General features: G+C 51.9%; 3 protein-coding genes across 3 annotated transcripts in view; 1 reads left to right on the top strand and 2 right to left on the bottom strand.

The window, feature by feature from the left end:
* LOC136787245 (ceramide synthase-like) overlaps positions 1 to 18,965 on the bottom strand; it is a 573,680-nt gene that overhangs the window by 271,881 nt on the left and 282,834 nt on the right. The gene's annotated exons all lie outside the window — the stretch shown is intronic.
* Positions 5,363 to 9,796, top strand: LOC136787083 (olfactory receptor 14A16-like). The gene is made up of 2 exons (XM_066984208.1): positions 5,363 to 5,382; positions 8,761 to 9,796. Exons 1-2 carry the CDS (start codon positions 5,363 to 5,365, stop codon positions 9,794 to 9,796), a joined length of 1,056 nt encoding a protein of 351 aa, XP_066840309.1.
* On the bottom strand, positions 17,099 to 18,013 carry LOC136787306 (olfactory receptor 14C36-like). Its single transcript, XM_066984466.1, has one exon. It carries the CDS (start codon positions 18,011 to 18,013, stop codon positions 17,099 to 17,101), a length of 915 nt encoding a protein of 304 aa, XP_066840567.1.

Here is an 18,965-nt window from a genome sequence, read left to right as displayed (position 1 = left end):
TCCAGCAGGACTCTCAAAGCCCACTGTATTGCCCACTGCCCTCCCAGAAACAAGACCCAGGAGGAGACCCTTCCAGGATGTGCAGCTGCATGGCCCTGCAGCCGGACACTTACCTTGTCAAGGGCTGTGCAGATTTCTCCTGCAGTCAGCTCTCAGCATCCTCCCACTCCCAACTGCCTTCAACCCCTCTCCTTCTCTCCTCTCTGTGTCTCTGCTGCGGTCAGAGCCCCCAGCCCTGCTGCACTGTGCAGAGGAGCTGCTCCTGGGCAGAGCTGTCTCTCTGCACCAGGGCCCTCTTGCCAGGAGCTCTCTGTGTCCGAGGAGCCCGGCCCAGCTCAGCAGCAGAGGCCCAGCCCAAGGCATTGTAGTCACCCCTCTGGGGGCTTTGGTGATGAGCCCACAAACCTCAGGCACTGAGAGACAATTGAAGAAATCTCTCAAGAAGTCCAAGTCAGATGCAAGTTTCCTGGAGCGTCCCCCGAGGGCCAAGACTGACACAGCCTCCCTTGGAGCTCGTTAGAGCAGAGCATTGGAGGCAGTGAGGACAAGGAGACAAAGGCAATGTGAAGGTGACACTGATGTGTAGACAACCTGGATGTGTTTCACCAAAGAAAAGGACTAGGCCTTGTCCCCAGGCCCCTGGGAAGGGAGATCTGTTTCTGTCACACCTTGCTCAGGGTTCTTCCTGGGGCAGTAGGAGATGGGGATGTGCATGGCCAAGTGCAGGAGAATGGTACGACCCCTGCCTGGTTCATGGGTGGTGGTGAGGAGGCAATGAGGCCCTGGTGCTTTAACGATAAGCTGTCTCCTCATAGGCCTCAGTGGCAGAGACAACAGCCATAGCCATGGACACAAAGACCTGGGTCCTGTTGGGACTTTCAGCCTTGCCTATGTCCTTGCTCCTCTAAAGGCCAGAGTATCCTAGTGTCTCCCAGACCTACACCTCTTTCCCAGCTGGCTGTAGACACTTGTCCATGTTGTGTCACACTGGGTCTTAGCTGAGTAGCTTGTATGAGATCCCTCCTGGTGCCCAGGCCCTCCTCCTCCTTGGCACTGCTCACTCAGCAGGGTCCCAATCTGTCCTGATGTGTGGGGTTCCTCTTCCTCTGGTGTAGGACCAGGCTCTTCTCGTTGTAAATGTCAGGACGTTTCTGTAGGCAGAATCCTGCAGTTTCTCAAGATTCCCCCACACTGATGCTCCAGTTTGTCAGCGTTTAATGTCTGCAGGCAGACAGTTCAACCTTCACGTGATTGTGCTCTCTCTGACAAGATGGCAGCATCAGGAGTTGCAGGAAAGTTTGGATAATACAGGAGTAACCAGCTGAATGGAATTGCAGCATAGAGTCACAGAAGGGTAGGGGATGGAATGCTGCCAGGTTCCACCTTTTCTGTTCTTCATTCTCATGCATACTGTCAGTTTGTCTGGAGCTGTGTCCTAAATGTTATGGGGCCGTGCAGGTCAAAATTAGAAGGGCCAAAGCCCAGCTGGAGGTCAATCTGTCTATTACTGTCAAAGAAAACAAAAACTGTTTATATAAACACTTTAAATAAAGGAGGATTAAGGAGAATCATCATATTTTATTGGATGTGGGGGGAAACCTGGTGACAAGAGATGAGGTAAAGGCTGAGGCACTTAATGCCTTCTTTGCCTCAGTCTCTAGAGCAAGAGCAGTTGATCCCCTGGGCATTTCTTCCTCCTCATGGCCAGTGCCAACCTTCCAATGTGCACTTTGTGGCAGTTTTTTCTCTCCTAATCTTTCCTGCCACCAAAGAAAGCTCCATCAGGGTGGAAACCACTCCTAAAGTAGGCATCCCAACCCATCAGCCTTCTTGCGGCCTGTCAGTCCACCAGACAGAAGTCACCTCACCAGCATCTTCCAAGCCATGGGCCTGCTGCTGGCCTTGCACTTCTTGGCTAGACACACCCAAGCCTTGTGCCTCCTGCTGTTCAGTCATGGACTCAAGCAGAAGGGACAGCACAACCCATATGCGGGCCTTCTTTCTGTCTGGGTCCTCCTGGGTATGGAGGCAGAGGGGATCCCACAGTCAGCATGCCAACCAGGTGCCTTCTGCTGGCCTAGCAGGGCCACTGGCAGATGTCAGCCAAAAAGTACAGATCCCAGGGAGAAGGCAAGGGTGACCTGTCAGCTACTTCAGACAGAAGTGACCTCACAGTCCCTTTCCGTGATATGTTCCTGCTGCTGCCCTATCATCTGCAGAGACAGAAGTGACCTCACAGTCACTGCCCCAGTCACATTCCTCCTGCTGGGGCAGGGGATCCTGAGGCAGAGCTGACTTCTCTCTAGTCCCCTAGGGATTAGGGCTCACCTTTCTGTGTTAGAGAGTAAAGCAGACTTTTACTGGGAAGTTTTGGTGTGCTTCTGTGTTTAGGGTATGGACAAGCTCTGCGGTTTAGGGTTTTGTTTAGGTCTGCCAAGAAGTCTAGGGATAAATAGAGCATTTTAATGCTAGTGTCAAGGGAAGGCATTTGGGTGAGTAAGAGAATAAAGGTAAGGGAAAGGGGCTATGGCCTGAGTTTTGCTTCACGGGATACTTTGAGTTCAAGCAGTAGAGTAGGGGATTTCTGTCAGAGTGCTGGAGTAGCATTTAGGTTTAGGGATTAAAACTACTGGTTAAAATAAGGTAAGGGCCATACATGACTGTTTTAAGTCAGTGTTACCGCAATATCTACATTACATGACCCCTCTTACCTCTACAAAATCACTATTTTCTGCTGGCCATGCTCCTCTTCCCACCCCAAAATCTCACATCTTTCTTGTCCAGGCTGCTCTTAACCTTCCCATATTTTATTGGGATCAGCTTTCTGATGACATTGATGATCGTAGAGTATCTGTCTCACCTCTCTTGGCTTACTCCATTCCTGAGAAGGAAGTGGCATTGTAGTCAGGAGGGAAAAGGACATACATGTCTTTAGGAGCATCCTCCACAGTGTGCCCATCAGCTCTGCACCTCCACAAAATTGCGCTTCCTACCTACAAGTTTTGTTTCCCAAATGGCTTCTGTGGATCCAGGGTTCCTTTTCCCAGGCCCTCACGCATGCTTCAGTTTCGGATGAGCAGGGATGGGATAAGGAAAGCCAAGGCACGGATGGAACTGAGCTTGGCAAGGGATGCAAAGCGTAACAGGAAGGGATTCTATAGATACATTGCTCAGAAAAGAAAGGCCAAGGAGAGTGTACCCCCTGTGACGGATGAGAGGGGTGAACTGGTAATGACAGACATAGAGAAGGCTGAGGTACTCAACAACTTCTTTGCCTCAGTCTTCACTGCCAGTCAGGCTTCCCAAGTCTTTCGTTTCCCTGAACCCATAGATGGAAGCTGGGGGGGCAAAGTCCCACCTGCTGTAAGTGAAGAGCAGGTTCAGGACCACCTGATGAACATAAACACATACAAGTCTATGGGGCCTGATGATTTGCATCCCAGGGTCTGGAGGGAACTGGCTGATGTAGTTGCCAAGCCTCTCTCCATCATATTTGAAAAGTTCTGGCAGTCGGGTGAAGTCCCTGGTGACTGGAAAAGGGAAAACATCACTCCCATTTTAAAAAAGGGTAGAAAGGAGGACCCAGGGAACTACAGAATGGTGAGCCTCGCCTCACTGACTGGCAAGATCATGGAAAAGATCCTACTGGAATCAATGTCAAGGCACTTGCAAGACAAAGAGGTGATCTCAGACAGCCAGCATGGCTTCACCAAAGGGTAAATCATGCCTGACCAATCTGGTGGCTTTCCACAATGGAGCGACCACATCAGAAAACAAGGGAAGACCAACCAATGTCATCTACTTGAATTTCCGTAAGACCTTTGACACGGTCCCACATGACATCCTGGTCTCCAAATTGGAGAGATATGCATTTGATGGGTGCACCATTGAGTGGATAAGGAGTTGGTTTGAAGGTCACACCCACAGAGCAGTGGTCAACAGCTCTATGTCTGAGTGGAGGCTGGTGATGAGTGGTGTACCTTAGGGGTCTGTCCTGGGACCAGTACTTTTTAATATCTTTATCAATGACATAGACAGTGGGATCGAGTGCACCCTCAGCAAATTTGCGGATGACACCAAGCTGAGAGGTGTAGTTGATGCAACAGAGGAAGGGATGCTGTCCGGAGGGTCCTGGACAGGCTTGAGAAGTGGGCCCATGTGAACCTAATGAGGTTCAACAAGTCCAAGTGTAAGGTGCTGCATCTGGGCCAGGGAAATCCCAGACATGAGGATAGGCTGGGAGAAGAACTCACTGAAAGCAGCCCTGCAGAGAAGGACTTGGGGGTTCTGGTGGAGAAAAAGCTCGACATGAGTGCGCACTTGTAGCCCAGAAGGCCAACTACATCCCTGGCTGCATCAAAAAAGGGTTGGCCAGCAGGTGGAGGCAAGTGATTGTCCCCCTCTGTTCTGCCCTCCTGAGGTCTCACTTGGAGCCCTGTTTCCAGGTGTGGGGCCCCCAGCACAAGAAGGATGTGGATCTGTTCAAGCGGGTCCAGAGGAGGGCCATGAAGATGATCAAGGGGCTGGAGCACCTCTCCTATGAAGAAAGGCTGAGAGAGATGGGGCTGTTCAGCCTAGAGTAGAGAAGGCTCCTGGGTGACGTCTTTGTGGCCTTTCAGTACTTAAAGGTGGCTTATAAAAAAGATGGGGAGTGACTCTTTGCTCAATCAGATAATGACAGGACAAGGTGGAATGCTTTTAAGCTAAAAGAGGGGAGATTTAGATTAGAGGTTAGGAGGAAATTCTTCACTCAGAGGGAGGTGAGGCACTGGAACAAGTTGCCAAGAGACCTTACAGATGCCCCATCCCTGGAGCTGTTCAAGAGCAGGTTGAATGAGGCCCTGGGCAACCTGATTTCATGGGTGGCATCCCTGCTTATGGCCAGGGGTTTGGAACTAGATGATCTTTAAGGGCCCTTCCAACATGAGCCATTCTGTGATTCTATGGTCTCACAAACTATACCTCAAGCATGACTCCCATCCCATCAGCCTTCCTTTGGTCTGTCACCTGACCAGAACAGAAGTTAACTCGCCATCATCTTCGACACCATGTGCATGCTTCTGGCCTTTACAGTCCCTATCTGTGCCACATTCCTCCTGATGGTCCGTCAGCTCCAGAGACAGAAGTGACCTCCCAGCCTCCTTCACAGCCATGTGCCTCCTGCAGGCCCAGCAGATCCTGAGGCACACCTGACTTCATCACAGTGTTCCCAGACAACTCTTCCTTTTGGCCTCTGATCTGATCACATACCTGTTACCTCACACACCTCTTCCAAAGCCATGCGCTGCCGCAGGACCTCACAGTCCCTGCCCTGCCCAAAGGGAACAAACAGCATAAATTAGGGGTAGGAGTGGGGTTGAAGATGAGATGTGCTGTGTACATGTTGGAGGGCTTTGGGGATTACGTGTTCAGAACAAAGTTTAGGGATTAGAGGTCACCCTCCAGGGTTAAGGTAATGGAAAGGGCTTTAAGGGAGGGATTGGTGTTCTGCTCAAGGAACCTGCTCAAGGTTTAGAATGAGGGCAAGGTTTGAGGCTTATAGTTTAGGTCTGGGTTGATGGCTAGGGTTAAGGCTGGCATTTTAATCATTGGTTACGCTTAATTATCCTTCTGCTTGCCCTTCTAGTAGAAGATGGGTTTGACATCTGCCTTTTCCAAGTGCCGAGGAACGTCTTTGATCAATCTGTCCTTTCCAAGGTTTTTGAGATAGGTCTTATGATGACATCTGCAGCTCCACCAGCACCTCTCTCACCCTTCCCACACCACCTCTAAGCAACCTGAGGGCTGACCAGGAGGATGATGAAGGTTTGGGAAATGGCTTGGTTAATATCTTTTAGGAGGGCTGTTCTGCACTTCACACGGAGAGTTATGATGGTGTCATAGAAAACGGTGACACTCGTGAGGACAGAAGAGCAGGTGGGTAAGGCCATGGGCCTGCCAACACAGGACACACACACATGAACATTGCATGAGCAGGAAGAGGAAGATTGGATCCAAAATACAGATTATGAAAGCAAAGACCATGAGTATCAATGGGGCCCTGCAGGGGAGCTCCAGCAATGTGGCAAAATCACGGAAGGGGTCCACAACACTGTGGCCACAGAACTGTAGCTGGGAGGAGGAGAAATAATTACTGTACATGAGAGAAATTCCCCTGATTTAGTTACAGCTGCCTTCTGGAGTCAGACCTTCCACTTCACGACTCTTGCAGAGAACAGGGATGGCATACAGCCCAGGACTGACCATAGGACATGGCCCCCAGCAGGAAGCACTCAATTCATGCAGAAGGTGCAGCTGATAGCGCTACCACTTCTGTGAGTAAAAGAGGTACTGTCTCCAGCCAGGAAGCTGTCCTGCATCTGGCACAGGGTGGTGGAGCTGTACAAGGTCTGCAAGGATGACAAATCTTCCTCAGGAAGAAGGCCACGGGCATCTGCAGGTGTTTGCTTGTAGGCACCAGCACGATGATGAGGGTGTTCCACATCCCAGTCACCGTGCTGGTCATGCGAGAGAGGAAGAAGAGATTTGTGTATGGGTAGAGGATCTTCCAGATGAACAGCTGGGAAAACTCAACCAATGATGTCTTTGTGTCCCATTCCACTCATAGAAACCATTTTAGAGCATTCTGGTCCCCCCATCTTGTTAGGACACCAACGAGCAAGATGTCTCTTTCTCAGTTCCTAAAAGAAATGGTGAAGGGTGTTCAGAGGGGTGAAATGATCCCTGGATGTCATGGCTGAGGTGTCCTTCCACGCAGTGAGAACACAATAGGGGTTAAATGAGGGAATCATTTGTGCTTGTGTTTGACAAACACACTTTAATAGCACAAATCTCACTTCTAAAATGCATCTCTCCCATGTTCAGAGAGGAGCAGCCGGTGATGACTTCAGTCTGCTTCAAACACCACACCCCAGGAGAGACCCCGATGACTTCAGGAGCTGTCAGCCCTGAGGCCTTGGGGACACCTCGAAGGAGCCCAATGGCACAGAGCAAGCGATGTCATGGTCGGGTGCTGTGCTGCTGAGCTGGGCCGGGCTCCTGGGCCCAATGGGAGCTCCTGGCAAGCGGGCAGCGCTGCAGAGAGCCAGCTCTGCCCAGGAGCAGCTCCTCTGCCCAGTGCAGCAGGGCTGGGGGCACTGCCTGCAGCTGGCACTGGGAGAGGAGAGATAGGAGATAGAGGTTACGGGCTGAGTGGAGTGAGGGTATACTGAGAGATCATTGGAGATTCAATGCCTAAAGCACATAATATGGTAAGTTTCTAGCAGAAGGAAAATGCACGGAGGCCAGGCCCCGAGGGTTCCCTTGTCACGGGCTGGCTGCAGGCTGTGAAGCTGGGGGTGCAGGCAGGGGTGCCCAGGGCTGTGGTGCAGAGCAGGGTCCCTGCTGTGCCCCAGGGGCTGTGTGGCGGGGCAGGGCCTCTGCCGCCTGCCAGGCTCAGCACTCAGCCTGCCCGGGGAGCTGCCCAGGGCGCTGCGGGGAGAAGCTGCGGGTGGAAGGAGCCCCCCCGGCAGGGCAGGGTCCTGCTGCTGGTGGGAGGCTGCTGCCTGGGGCAGCCTGCTCACAGATCCACAGCACAACCAGGGTGTATTCAAGCCACATTGTAAGAGAGGAGAGAAGGCAAGGGTTAGCGCCTTGAATCTCTGCTTTTCTGACCCTTTTCTTTCAGTCGTCTCTTCTTTGGCTTGGTGGGAATGGAAATAGATACTGTTATTTCCTAGAGAAGGCTGACATTTCTAAGCCATCACAAGGAGCATTACAAGGACCCCCAGCAAGTCCCTTTCCTTCCCCTCAGCCCATAGAAAGCTCCACCACCACCACATGTGCAGTGCCAGCAGGGTCTGTGTGACCTGGTCTCTAGGATGTGCCCCCAGCGAGCTGCCCCTGGGCAGAGCCCTGCTGCCAGGAGGTGTCTGCAGGGCAGAGCTGAGCACCCAGCGGGTGGGATGGGGGCTGTGACCTGCAGGCAGGAGGTGTGGGGACAGAGACCCAGCTGCAGGCAGGGAGAGCTGCAGGCAGCAGAGCCATGGGCAGGCAGTGAGACGGAACTGCTCCAAGAAACACCATGGCAGGGGAGATCTGGACATCTCTCTGACATCTGTGCACTGCAGACATCTTCCCTGGAGCAACCCCCTTCTCATCCACTATAGTACTTCAGACATAATGTCTTGGGAACTTGGTCATGAGTTTCCTTTGGATTTCCTGGGGTGGTGGTGTGAGAATTCACACATACCTGAAATAGGTTTGTCAAGTGAAAGTTCAAGGTATGGTCTACCTCCAGGGTAAGCAGTCAATCCACTATTTGATGCCCTACAGGTAAGCCAGGCTGTTGGTATTGGAGGAACAGTGTTTTTATTACAGATTGAGGCTCCTAGACCATTGCTCTGGAAAAGGTCTGCATGTCTTTAAAGAATCTCACCAAGTTCTTTCATAGACCTCAGCCTAAAGCCAGTGCCAGCATCAATTTTATTGTTTCTTGAGGGATTATTTGACCTGCTCCTCTGGATCTGCAAAGAGGGAGATGCCCTTGGCCAGCAGGCGTCTGAGGTCGCACCCAGTTCCTATGCCTTTGGCTTCAGAGCAGAACTGACTCTCCCAGTGCCAAAGGGCAGTTTCTCCTGCTCACAGAAAGAGCATCACCAACAGAACCCAGCCAGAACTCTGGCCAGGATGTTGCACAGAGGTCTTCCAGAAAGGAGTAAGGCAGTGCATGTCTGTTGTGTGTTGGTGAGAGAGCAGTAGCTTAAACGACCTATGCAATAGATTTTGTAGATGTTTGACTATTCACTTGTTATTCCCTCCTTGGACAGAACCCCATGTCCAGAGGCAGAAAATGTCCAACAGCAGCTCCATCACCGAGTTCCTCCTCCTGGCATTCGCAGACACGCGGGAGCTGCAGCTCCTGCACTTCGCGCTCTTCCTGGCCATCTACCTGGCTGCCCTCCTGGGCAACGGCCTCATCCTCACCGCCGTAGCCTGCGACCACCGCCTCCACACCCCCATGTACTTCTTCCTCCTCAACCTCGCCCTCCTCGACCTGGGCTGCATCTCCACCACTCTCCCCAAAGCCATGGCCAATTCCCTCTGGGACACCAGGGCCATCTCCTATACAGGATGTGCTGCACAGGTCTTTTTCTTTTTCTTTTTATTGTCAGCAGAGTATTATTTTCTCACCATCATGTCCTATGATCGCTACGTTGCCATCTGCAAGCCCCTGCACTATGGGAGCCTCCTGGGCAGCAGAGCTTGTGCCCAGATGGCAGCAGCTGCCTGGGGCAGTGGCTTTCTCTATGCTGTCCTGCACACTGCCAATACATTTTCATTGCCACTCTGTGGAGGAAATACCCTGGACCAGTTCTTCTGTGAAATCCCACAGATCCTCAAGCTCTCTTGCTCTGACTCCTACCTCAGGGAAATTGGGCTTCTCACATTTAGTGTTTTTGTGTTTTTGGGGTGTTTTGTATTCATTGTTCTCTCCTATGTACAGATCTTCAGGGTCGTGCTGAGGATGCCCTCTGAGCAGGGCCGGCACAAAGCCTTTTCCACATGCCTCCCTCACCTGGCCGTGGTATCCCTCTTTCTCAGCACTGCCTTTTTTGCCTACCTGAAGCCCCCCTCCCTCTCCTCTCCATATCTGGATCTGGTGGTGGCAGTTCTATACTCGGTGGTTCCTCCAGCAGTGAACCCCCTCATCTACAGCATGAGGAACCAGGAGCTCAAGGATGCACTGCGCAAACTCATGAGTGGGTGTACATCAGAAGTAATGCACTGCCTGTCTTCTTCTGCAAAGCACTCATAATGTAACTCACGATATGTCAAGCTTGTCTTTTGTTCTTTGGTGGTTTTTATTTGTTTATTAATGAGGGGAGTAAGGGACAACAATGTTTTCCATATAAATTGTCATTATTTATCCTACTCACGTATTTAAACAAAATAAAGGAACCTGCAGTGGAGCGTGCCTGAGATGCTTCCTCTGAGAACTTAGGGGTTGCAGGGTAATGCCCATGGGTAGAAGTGGAGAGGAATAGAGTCCCATCACAGCAGCACTGCCAGGAAGCACCAGTGCTTGGTCTGTCTAGAGCTGCTTTCATTCCACTTCCACACTCTCCTGCTGAGCCTTTTCTGTTGGCGTAAGCCTGATTGTTCCTGTAGCTTGGTCACAGTACTGCTGTGTGGCAATCCTGTGATCACAGGCAGGGACAGTCAATGGGCACTTTTGTGACACACTTGGCCTCCAGAACAGCATTTCCGTCCCATAAAGTGATTCTGCTCAGGGTAGTGCCTGAGGGCTCAGGTCTTCCTTCTCAGTTGTTGTCAAGAACATTGCAGTCCAGAAATGGACTCCAAAGAGGGACCTAGCTTTGCCTGTTTCTCCATGGGCTCAGGGTGAAGTGATCAGAGCCCCAGCTGGGTGTTTGAGGGCATGGGGGCTGGCTCAGGTGTTGCTTGTTGGTGTCCAGCACTCAGGTGTATGCTGAAGAGTCTCCAATTAACCTGCCTGGGGCACTAGAGCATGTGATGGGGCTGGCTGTTGTGGTTTAACCCAGCTGGCAGCTAAGCAGCACACAGCCGTTTGCTCACCCTCCCTCCTCCCTCTCTGGGATGGGGGAGAGAATCAGGAAAACAAAGCCTGTGGGTTGAGAGAGAGACAGTTTATTAGGACAGAAAATAATAATAATAACAACAACAACAATAATAATAATAATAATAGTACTACTACTAATAATGTGTACAAAACAAGTGATGCACAATGCAATTGCTCACCACCCGCTGACCAATGCCCAGCCTATCCCCAAGGAGCCAGTCCCCCCACCCCGGCCAGTCCCCCCATATTAATTGTTTAGCATGACGTCAGATGGTATGGAATACCCCTTTGGCCAGTTGGGGTCAGCTGTCCTGGGTCTGTCCCCTCCCAGCTCCTGCTGCACCCCCAGCCTGCCCGCTGGCAGGACAGAGCGAGAAGCTGAAAAGTCCTTGGCTTAGTGTAAGCACTGCTCTGCGACAACCAAAACATCAATGTGTTCTCAACATTATTCTCATCCTAAATCTCAAACACAGCACCCTACCTGCTACTAGGAGGAAAATTAACTCTGTTCTATCTGAAACCAGGACACTGGCAGCAGGTGAGCATTTTTTGGAAAGAATCAGGAGCTGCCAGGAGAGCCCAGAGGAGCTGCAGGGACAGCGTCTGCCAGGGAGTCAGCAGTGAATGGAGCCCACGGAGTGCGAGCCTGTCTCAGGTGGAGTTCCCCTGAGATAAAGTGCTAGATCTGGGTGTGAGAAGAAGAGCCCCGCGACCCAGGGGACACAGCGGGAACAAGGAAGGGAGTCTGGTGACTGATTCGTTTTACCCCTAGTGAAACACCATAGGCTGGATGCAGTGCAGGAGCCAAACACTTCTGATGGCACTCGAGGAAAGAAAGAAGGCTACTGCTGAGCACCCTTGACAGCCACAGAAGAGCTGGTGTGGGAGGCAGTCAGTGGAAGAGACCCATGACCTGTCTCTACCTCCCAGCCTGCACAGCACGGCCCTGCAGAGTAGCAGAGTGCCCCTGTGTCCTGGACACCACAGCCCCCTCGCTCTGCAGAGCAGCACCACCAGCTGGGGCTGTGGGATGCATGGGGAGAGGGTGCAGGAATGGCTGGCCAGGCCAGAACAGGCATACTCCTTCCTGGGAAAGGCTCTTTGTTGAGGTGGGAAGTCCTGGGAGGAGAGTGGGGCCCCGTGTGTGTGCAGGGGATCCCTGGAAAGAGAAACCCCTTGGTACGTATGCAGCTTGGGGCAGGCCGCCAGGGCTCGGGGGCAGCAGGAGCTGCCTGAGGAGCTCCAGGAACAGGGCTCTCAGCCCAGCTCAGAGAGGTGGTTTGTTCCTCCACAGAGGGATACAGAATGGCTCAGTCAGAAGGCCACATGTGTGCCCTGTACAGATGAGGCTTCAATGTGCATATTGTGTGCATGTAAGGCAAACCTGAGCACAAATGCCCTCAGCCTGTGTCCGTTCCTCATGCCGTGGGGTATCTCAGACAAGTGCAGAGCAGGGCGATGTACCGCAGGGCTGAGACGCCTCTCAGCCTTTGGGAGAGGCAACACGAGCCAGAAGGACACCACAACCACTGCAGTGCCCTGTCTTTGGATGTGCAAGACTCATGTCTCTGAACACTGCTGTGTTTACAAGAAGTACATGAGGTCAGCTCAGATGTGGACACCTCACAGAGCCCTGACACTTCCATGTGTGACACCAGGAACAACCCCCACCACCTCCATGAAATCCATCTCACCTGTCCTGGACAGATTCATTGCAAATGCCCCAGTCTGCTGCATCACCCTCCCCTGCCTTTCCGGACTGTGTCAGCAAATGTGCCAGGGGGACCAGAGAGCTTTCTGGAGACTTGGAATGACATCAGACCTGTCTTCCGGAAGAGGAAAGAGGAGGGTGGGGAGAATTAAGGCTGGTCAGCCTCACCTCAGTCCCTGGGAAGGTGATGGGGCAAGCTTTTCCACAGCTACTTCCAGGCACTTCAAGGACAAAAAAGGGATTGCTGAACCCATAGGGGAGGAGAAAGAAAGTGACACTGTCTACCTGCAGTTTAGCAAGGCCGTTGACATTGTCTCCCAGAGACTTGTTGTAGTGAGAATGGTGCTATGTGGATGTAACTAATGGATGAGGCTGTGGGTGGGAATTTGGCAGGACAATCAGGCCCAGGTGTCATCCGTTGTGCAAAGTTCTGCTGTCAGGCAGTTCCTAGCAGCATCCCTCAGTGATCAGCACTTGTGCCAACACTGTTGAGTGTTGTTATTAAATGTCGGAATTACAGGATGGAGGATGCTTTCAGACCCTTTCTGGTTTGTGCCAAGCCGAAAGGAGCCCTTGAGAAACCTCATCTATTTGGTTTGCTTTGAGCAAGACAGTCCAAGAAGATGCCATTCAGGGGTCTCCTCGAATATGAGTTATTTTGCAATTCAAAGATTCTTTCCATTGGAGAGCTCTCTGAAGACATAATATGCAGAGAAAGAAAAAGAGAAAGGCAGGGGTAGAGATACATCATGTCTCACTATGAACACAGTAGATCCTATGAAGAATGTTTCTAGCAGTGGCAGAAAATTTACTTCATAAATTTCATGTGAGAAGCTTACTTTTTTAACGCCTCATGTGCTGGCCCACAAGGAAGGTGTTGGGTGGGTATGTTATTAGGAGGTCTGTTGTGCCTCAGAAACTTAAAATCCAGTAGGAAGCCTCGGGTCACCTCTGACTCTGGAGCTGACAGGCCAGCAGCAGTAACATGGCTGGGGACAAAGAATCTGAGGTGACCTCTGTCTGAAGCAGCTGATGTGTCAGCCCTTGCCTCCTGGCTGACATCTGTGCTTTTTGGCTTGCACCTGCTAGAATCCCCTGATAAGGCAGCAGAAGGCACCTGCTTGGCACACTGATTGTGAGATGCCCTCTGTCTAAGAGCCTGATAGGCCCCATGCAGCAAGAGGCCTTGGGTGTGGGTTTTCATGTCTCTTCTGCCTGAGTACGTGGTGGGACAGCAACAGGCACACAGTTTGGTCATGTCAACTTGAGAAATTGGAAGGCCAGCAGCAGACATGTGGAGAAAACCAAGAGCACTGGCAAGTCTGCAAGGCCCCAACCGAACTAAGGTCTTTGTCCCCTTGGCTGTAGCAGCTGTCTCTGCTACTGAAGCTCATAAGGAGACATGCTGTGCTCGTGACACTGGGTCCTTGCTGCCTCCTTACAACCCTGTGTAAAGACATAGTGACCTTGTGACTGTGATTGTGTTGTTTGGTGCATTGTGGAACAGCTCGTCCTTGTAGGGAGGGGTGTAAGTTGCTGAGCACATATGCAGGGGAAAAGAGGAAGAAAAACAAGGAACTAACCAAGCTCTGAGACAACGCTAGTGAAACTGTGGCAAGGCTGGTGAAACTTTGCAGCTTGGCTTGTACCCATGACACTTGCAGCTGGAAAAGCTGGCCAGAGGGCAGCAGGGGAAGATGATGATGGAACAACCTTCGCGGAGTGGGTGCAACCCCAACTCAAATGGTGCACATGCGCATTTGTAGACATGCTTATACAAGACCAAGGAGGAGCCTGGTGGCCCTTGTGACATGTGTTGGCCTCACGTGTCAGAACAGCTAGTGGGTAGGAGGGGATAAAACTGGGACTCCCCCAGAGGAGAGAGACAAGGCGCACTACCAAGGACAATGTTGCCTCAGTGGGAATGCCTGTTCAAGCGGTGTGCCTAATGACTCCTTCCTCTAGGCCATCAATGATTGGGAAAAGCTTCACACTCATCGGTACCATTGTCATTGCCCTGGGGTTGGTATGTGTGTAAATAGCTCGTAATAAAGCTTGCTTACTTTATATATATATATATAAATATTGTCTGCTCCTTGCTAAACTGAACCAATCAGCTTCAGCCCCTGGAATCTCACTAGAATAGAGCCTGCTAGGCCCCATGCAGGAAGAGGTCTTGGGCATGGGTTTTCAAGTCCCTTCTGTCTGAGCACATGGTGGGACAGCAACAGGCACACAGCTTGGTCATGACTACCTGAGAAGCTGGAAGGGCAGCAGCAGACCTGGAAGATCCTGGTGAGGTTTCTTCTGTCTGATCAGTTCACAGTGCAAAAGAAGGCTGATGGGTTAGGGCCAGAGGCCACCCAGAAAGAGTCTGTGGTCAGCCCATGCCATTGTGTTTCAAGGAACTGCCAGGGAGGGTGAGGAGACATCAATGAGAGTAAGGAAATGCATGTATGAGAGCAAGGGGGAGAAGCAAGGTGGGTGGCTAAAGCTTGCAGGGAAAAGGGGGCACAGACAGGACAGCATAGGACTGCCTGTAATGGAAAAGACCAAGAGCACTGGCAAGACTGGAAGGCCCCAGCAGAACCAAGGTCTTTGTCCCCTTGGCTATGGCAGTTGTCTCTGTTACTAAGGCTCATGAGGAGACATGCTGTGCTCATGACACTGGGGGCTTGTTGCTTCCTTGCAACCCAGTGAGGAGGCCAGGAGGTGTCATAGCATTGTCCTTCACACAGCATCACACACCCCACATCCCACTGCCCCAGGAAGAGCCCTGAGCCATGCGTGAGGGACAGGACCTCATCTTTACTCAGTATCAGAGTCTCCTGCACAGTGCCTTGGCCTATCTGTAATCATGGCCTCCAATTGTGTCCCGTAATAAGTCCATGGGGAGGCTTTGTGTTGTGGTTTAACCCGGCTGGCAGCTAAACACCACACAGCCGTTTGCTCACCCTCCCCCCTCCCTCTCTGGGATGGGGGAGAGAAACGGGAAAGTGAAGCCGGTGAGTTGAGATAAAGACAGTTTATTAAGACAGGAATATAATAATAACAATAATAATAATAATAGTGATAATGATAATAGTATTAATAATAATTGTAAGAAAACAAGTGATGCACAACGCAATTGCTCACCACCCGCTGACCGATGCCCAGCCTGTCCCCGAGCAGCCGCCCCCCATCCTGGCCAGCCACCCCTATATATTGTTTAGCATGACGTCAGATAGTATGGAATACCCCTTTGGCCAGTTTGGGTCAGCCATCCTGGGTCTGTCCCCTCCCAGCTCCTGCTGCACCCCCAGCCTGCTCGCTGGCAGGACAGAGCGAGAAGCCGAAAAGTCCTTGGCCTGGTGTAAACACTGCTCTGCAACAATTAAAACATCAGCATGTTATCAGCGCTCTTCTCATCCTAATCCAAAACATAGCACCCTACCAGCTACTATGAGGGAAAATTAACTCTGTCCTAACTGGAACCAGGACACTCTGACATGACTACAGCTATAAAAGACCTCTTCCTCTATGGGGCCTGCCAGGTACTTAGGAAGAGAGGATCTTACAACCTACGTGCAAAGCAGGTGCATCTGCTGGCCTATCATGGACACCAGCAGATGTGAGCCTAAAGGCACTGATCCCAGCCAGAAGTCAAGGGAAGACCTGTTGGCTACTTCAGAAAGAAGTCAACTCACAGGCCATTTAACAGCCATTCGTGTCCTACTGGACTTAGAGCTTCTGAGGCACCACTGCCCTCGTAATACCATACCTACAAAACATCCCCTTCTTGGGCAAGGATCTGCCCACGTAGAAGTGAGCTGGCTGTGATCCTTCAAGCCCATGGCACTGCTGCTGGACTCCCAGCCTCTCTGATGCATGGGAGCCAGTTCTGTGCCAGTCCTGGGAGGTGCTAGGGCAGGAGGGACCTTGCAGGCAGTGTTCAAGCCCCGTGCCTGTTGGCAGTCTCTCAGCTCCTTCCACACAGTGAAGATCACGCTGACGTCCAGAAGCCATGTGCCTGCAGCTGGCCTAGAAGACACTCAGGGGAGGCACCCTCCCAGCCCAAGCCCCTGCCCCAGCCGCAGCTGGCGGTGCTGCTCTGCAGAGCGAGGGGGCTGTGGTACCCGGGGCACAGGGGCACTCTGCAGGGCTGTGTTGGGCAGGCGGGGAGGCAGACCCAGCTCATGGGGTCACTGCCATTGCCCCAGGGCTGCGACAAATCACTCGCTGGACTCCTTTGCCAGGCCTGATGCGTGCCCTGGGGCTACAGAGCTCTCCTCTGCCTGTTCACACCAGATTGAGCACTTGAGCTCTGCTCAGGCCACCTGGGATAGGCTCATGCTCTGCAGGCTCCATTCACTGCTGTTTCCTGGGCTCAAACTTCCCCTGCAGATCCAAGCACTGGTGCTCCCTGGCTGTGCTGCTGGGATGGGACTCTTTTCCTCTGCACCCCTGCACACGGGCACTGTCCCTGCAGAGCCAGGACAGGTCTCAGAGGATGGACGTCAGACAAAGAAGGCAGTGCAGGCTCCTTTATTTTGTTTAAATTCACAGAGAGCATGGCTCCTCAGGTACAGAATCTCAGTACATATACTCAACATGTACATACTGAACTGGAAATGGGACAAATAGTGATATTTTCTTGGGCAACAGCTGAATTAAAGCTAAAAAATACTGGTACTAGAAACATACTCAAAGACACAAACAAACAAACAAAAAGAGAATATTGAAGAGAATATTGGCTCTTCCTGTAATAAGTGACGTTATGAGTCATTTGCAGAAGATGGCTGAAGGATAATTTCTTCTGAAACACCTCAAGATATCAGTTTCCACAGGGCATGTTTCAGTCCCTTATTCCTCATGCTGTAGATGAAGGGGTTCAATGCTGGAGGAACCACTGAGTACAGAACTGCCACCACATGGTCCAGGGATGGGGAAGAGATGGAGGGGGGCTTCAGGCAGGCAAAGATGATGGTGCTGACAAACAGGGAGACCACGGCCAGGTGAGGGAGGCACATGGAAAAGGCTTTGAGCTGGCCCCGCTCAGAGGGCATCCTCGGCACAGCCCTAAAGATCTGCACATAGGATAACACAATGAAAACAAAACAACCAAAGACTAAAGAAAAGCTAAACACAAGCGCCCTGACTTCCCTGAGGTATGAATCTGAGCAGGAGAGCTTGAGGATCTGGGAGATTTCACAGAAGAACTGGTCCACAGCATTGCCTTGGCAGAGGGGCAGGGAAAATGTACTGGCCATGTGCAGGACAGCATTGAGAAAGCCACTGCCCCAGGCAGCTGCTGCCATCTGGGCACAAGCTCTGCTGCCCAGGAGGGTCCCGTAGTGCAGGGGCTTGCAGATGGCAACGTAGCGGTCATAGGACATAACTGTGAGAAGATAAAACTCTGCTGATATCAAGAAAACAAATGCAAACACCTGTGCAGCACATCCTGCATAGGAGATGGCCCTGGTGTCCCAGAGGGAATTGGCCATGGCTTTGGGGAGAGTGGTGGAGATGCAGCCCAGGTCGAGGAGGGCGAGGTTGAGGAGGAAGAAGTACATGGGGGTGTGGAGGCGGTGGTCGCAGGCTACGGCGGTGAGGATGAGGCCGTTGCCCAGGAGGGCAGCCAGGTAGATGCCCAGGAAGAGCGCGAAGTGCAGGAGCTGCAGCTCCCGCGTGTCTGCGAATGCCAGCAGGAGGAACTCGCTCACTGAGCTGCTGTTGGGCATTTGCTGTTTTTGGTCTTTTGGTCCTGCCCAAGGAAGAAAAAGCACTGCCAAGTTACCGCAGACTTATCTGAGAAGTTATGGCAGACTTAGTGAGAAAAACTCATTCTATTTCTCAGCTTAAACCCCCCAAAATTCTTGTTCCCTTCCAGGCAGACAATTGGCAGGTCCCTTTCAGGAGTTCTGATTCATGCTGCCTGAGGGTATCCCTGGGAGAAGGGGACTCTGCTGTAGGCAACAGAGGAGTAAGTCCTGCCCTATAGCAAGAGGCAAAGAGGAACATGGGGTAATCTCAGATAAAATTTAGTGATGATATCAAAGAGTATTACCCCTTTGTTGCTCACAGTTCAACCAATTGCCGAGCAGGACTTTGGGGATTTATTTTTTTGTATTTTTTGTTATTGATACCTCCCCAGCGTTTAAGTTCTTCTTCTGAGGCAGAAATCCTGGGCATTTCTACTGCACTCCAAGTGAAATCCTGTGGATCCTCAGAGGCAAAGGGACTGTCCCTTTAGTGCAGAGTGTCCTTCAGGGAGGACAGCCAGTCTGTCCATCAGTGCTGGTCTGAGCTGCCCTGTGCTGGTATCTCTTTGAGCTGCAGGACAACTGCAATCAGAGTTTCACCTGAGCAGGACCTGAACACTGCTGAGAGCAGAGCAATCCAGGCTCAAAGTGCACATCTCCAGACCCCCCCACCCTGTCCCCATACTCCCCTTCCCCCAAGCACACCGAGGGCTCACTCCATGGGCATGTGAAATCCCCATCCCCAGCCAGCCTGGGAACAAGACCAGCAGCAGCACGGCCAGGTGGAGAAGCCAGAAGGAATGGCAGCGTGCTGCTGCCAAGGGTGGCAAGGCCAGGGAGGGACAGACAGACACTCAGCACACCCTCCTCTGCTGCAGCTCTGCCTGCAGAGGAGACTGCTCATGCTCGTTGCAAATACTGTGTGTTCTGT

The sequence above is a fragment of the Anser cygnoides genome, chromosome 28, assembly GCF_040182565.1.
Source record: "Anser cygnoides isolate HZ-2024a breed goose chromosome 28, Taihu_goose_T2T_genome, whole genome shotgun sequence".
In the NCBI taxonomy this organism is placed as follows: Eukaryota; Metazoa; Chordata; class Aves; order Anseriformes; family Anatidae; genus Anser; species Anser cygnoides.
This window is presented reverse-complemented; position numbering and strand designations above follow the sequence as displayed.

Bases quoted from the DNA above. Each gene is read 5' to 3' on its own strand.
- LOC136787083 (XM_066984208.1), top strand. From the start codon at position 5,363: ATGAGATGTGCTGTGTACAT. The intron at 5,383-8,760 runs GTTGGAGGGCTT...CCTATGCAATAG, and splicing joins ATGAGATGTGCTGTGTACAT to ATTTTGTAGATGTTTGACTA.
- LOC136787306 (XM_066984466.1), bottom strand. From the start codon at position 18,013: ATGCCCAACAGCAGCTCAGTGAGCGAGTTCCTCCTGCTGGCATTCGCA.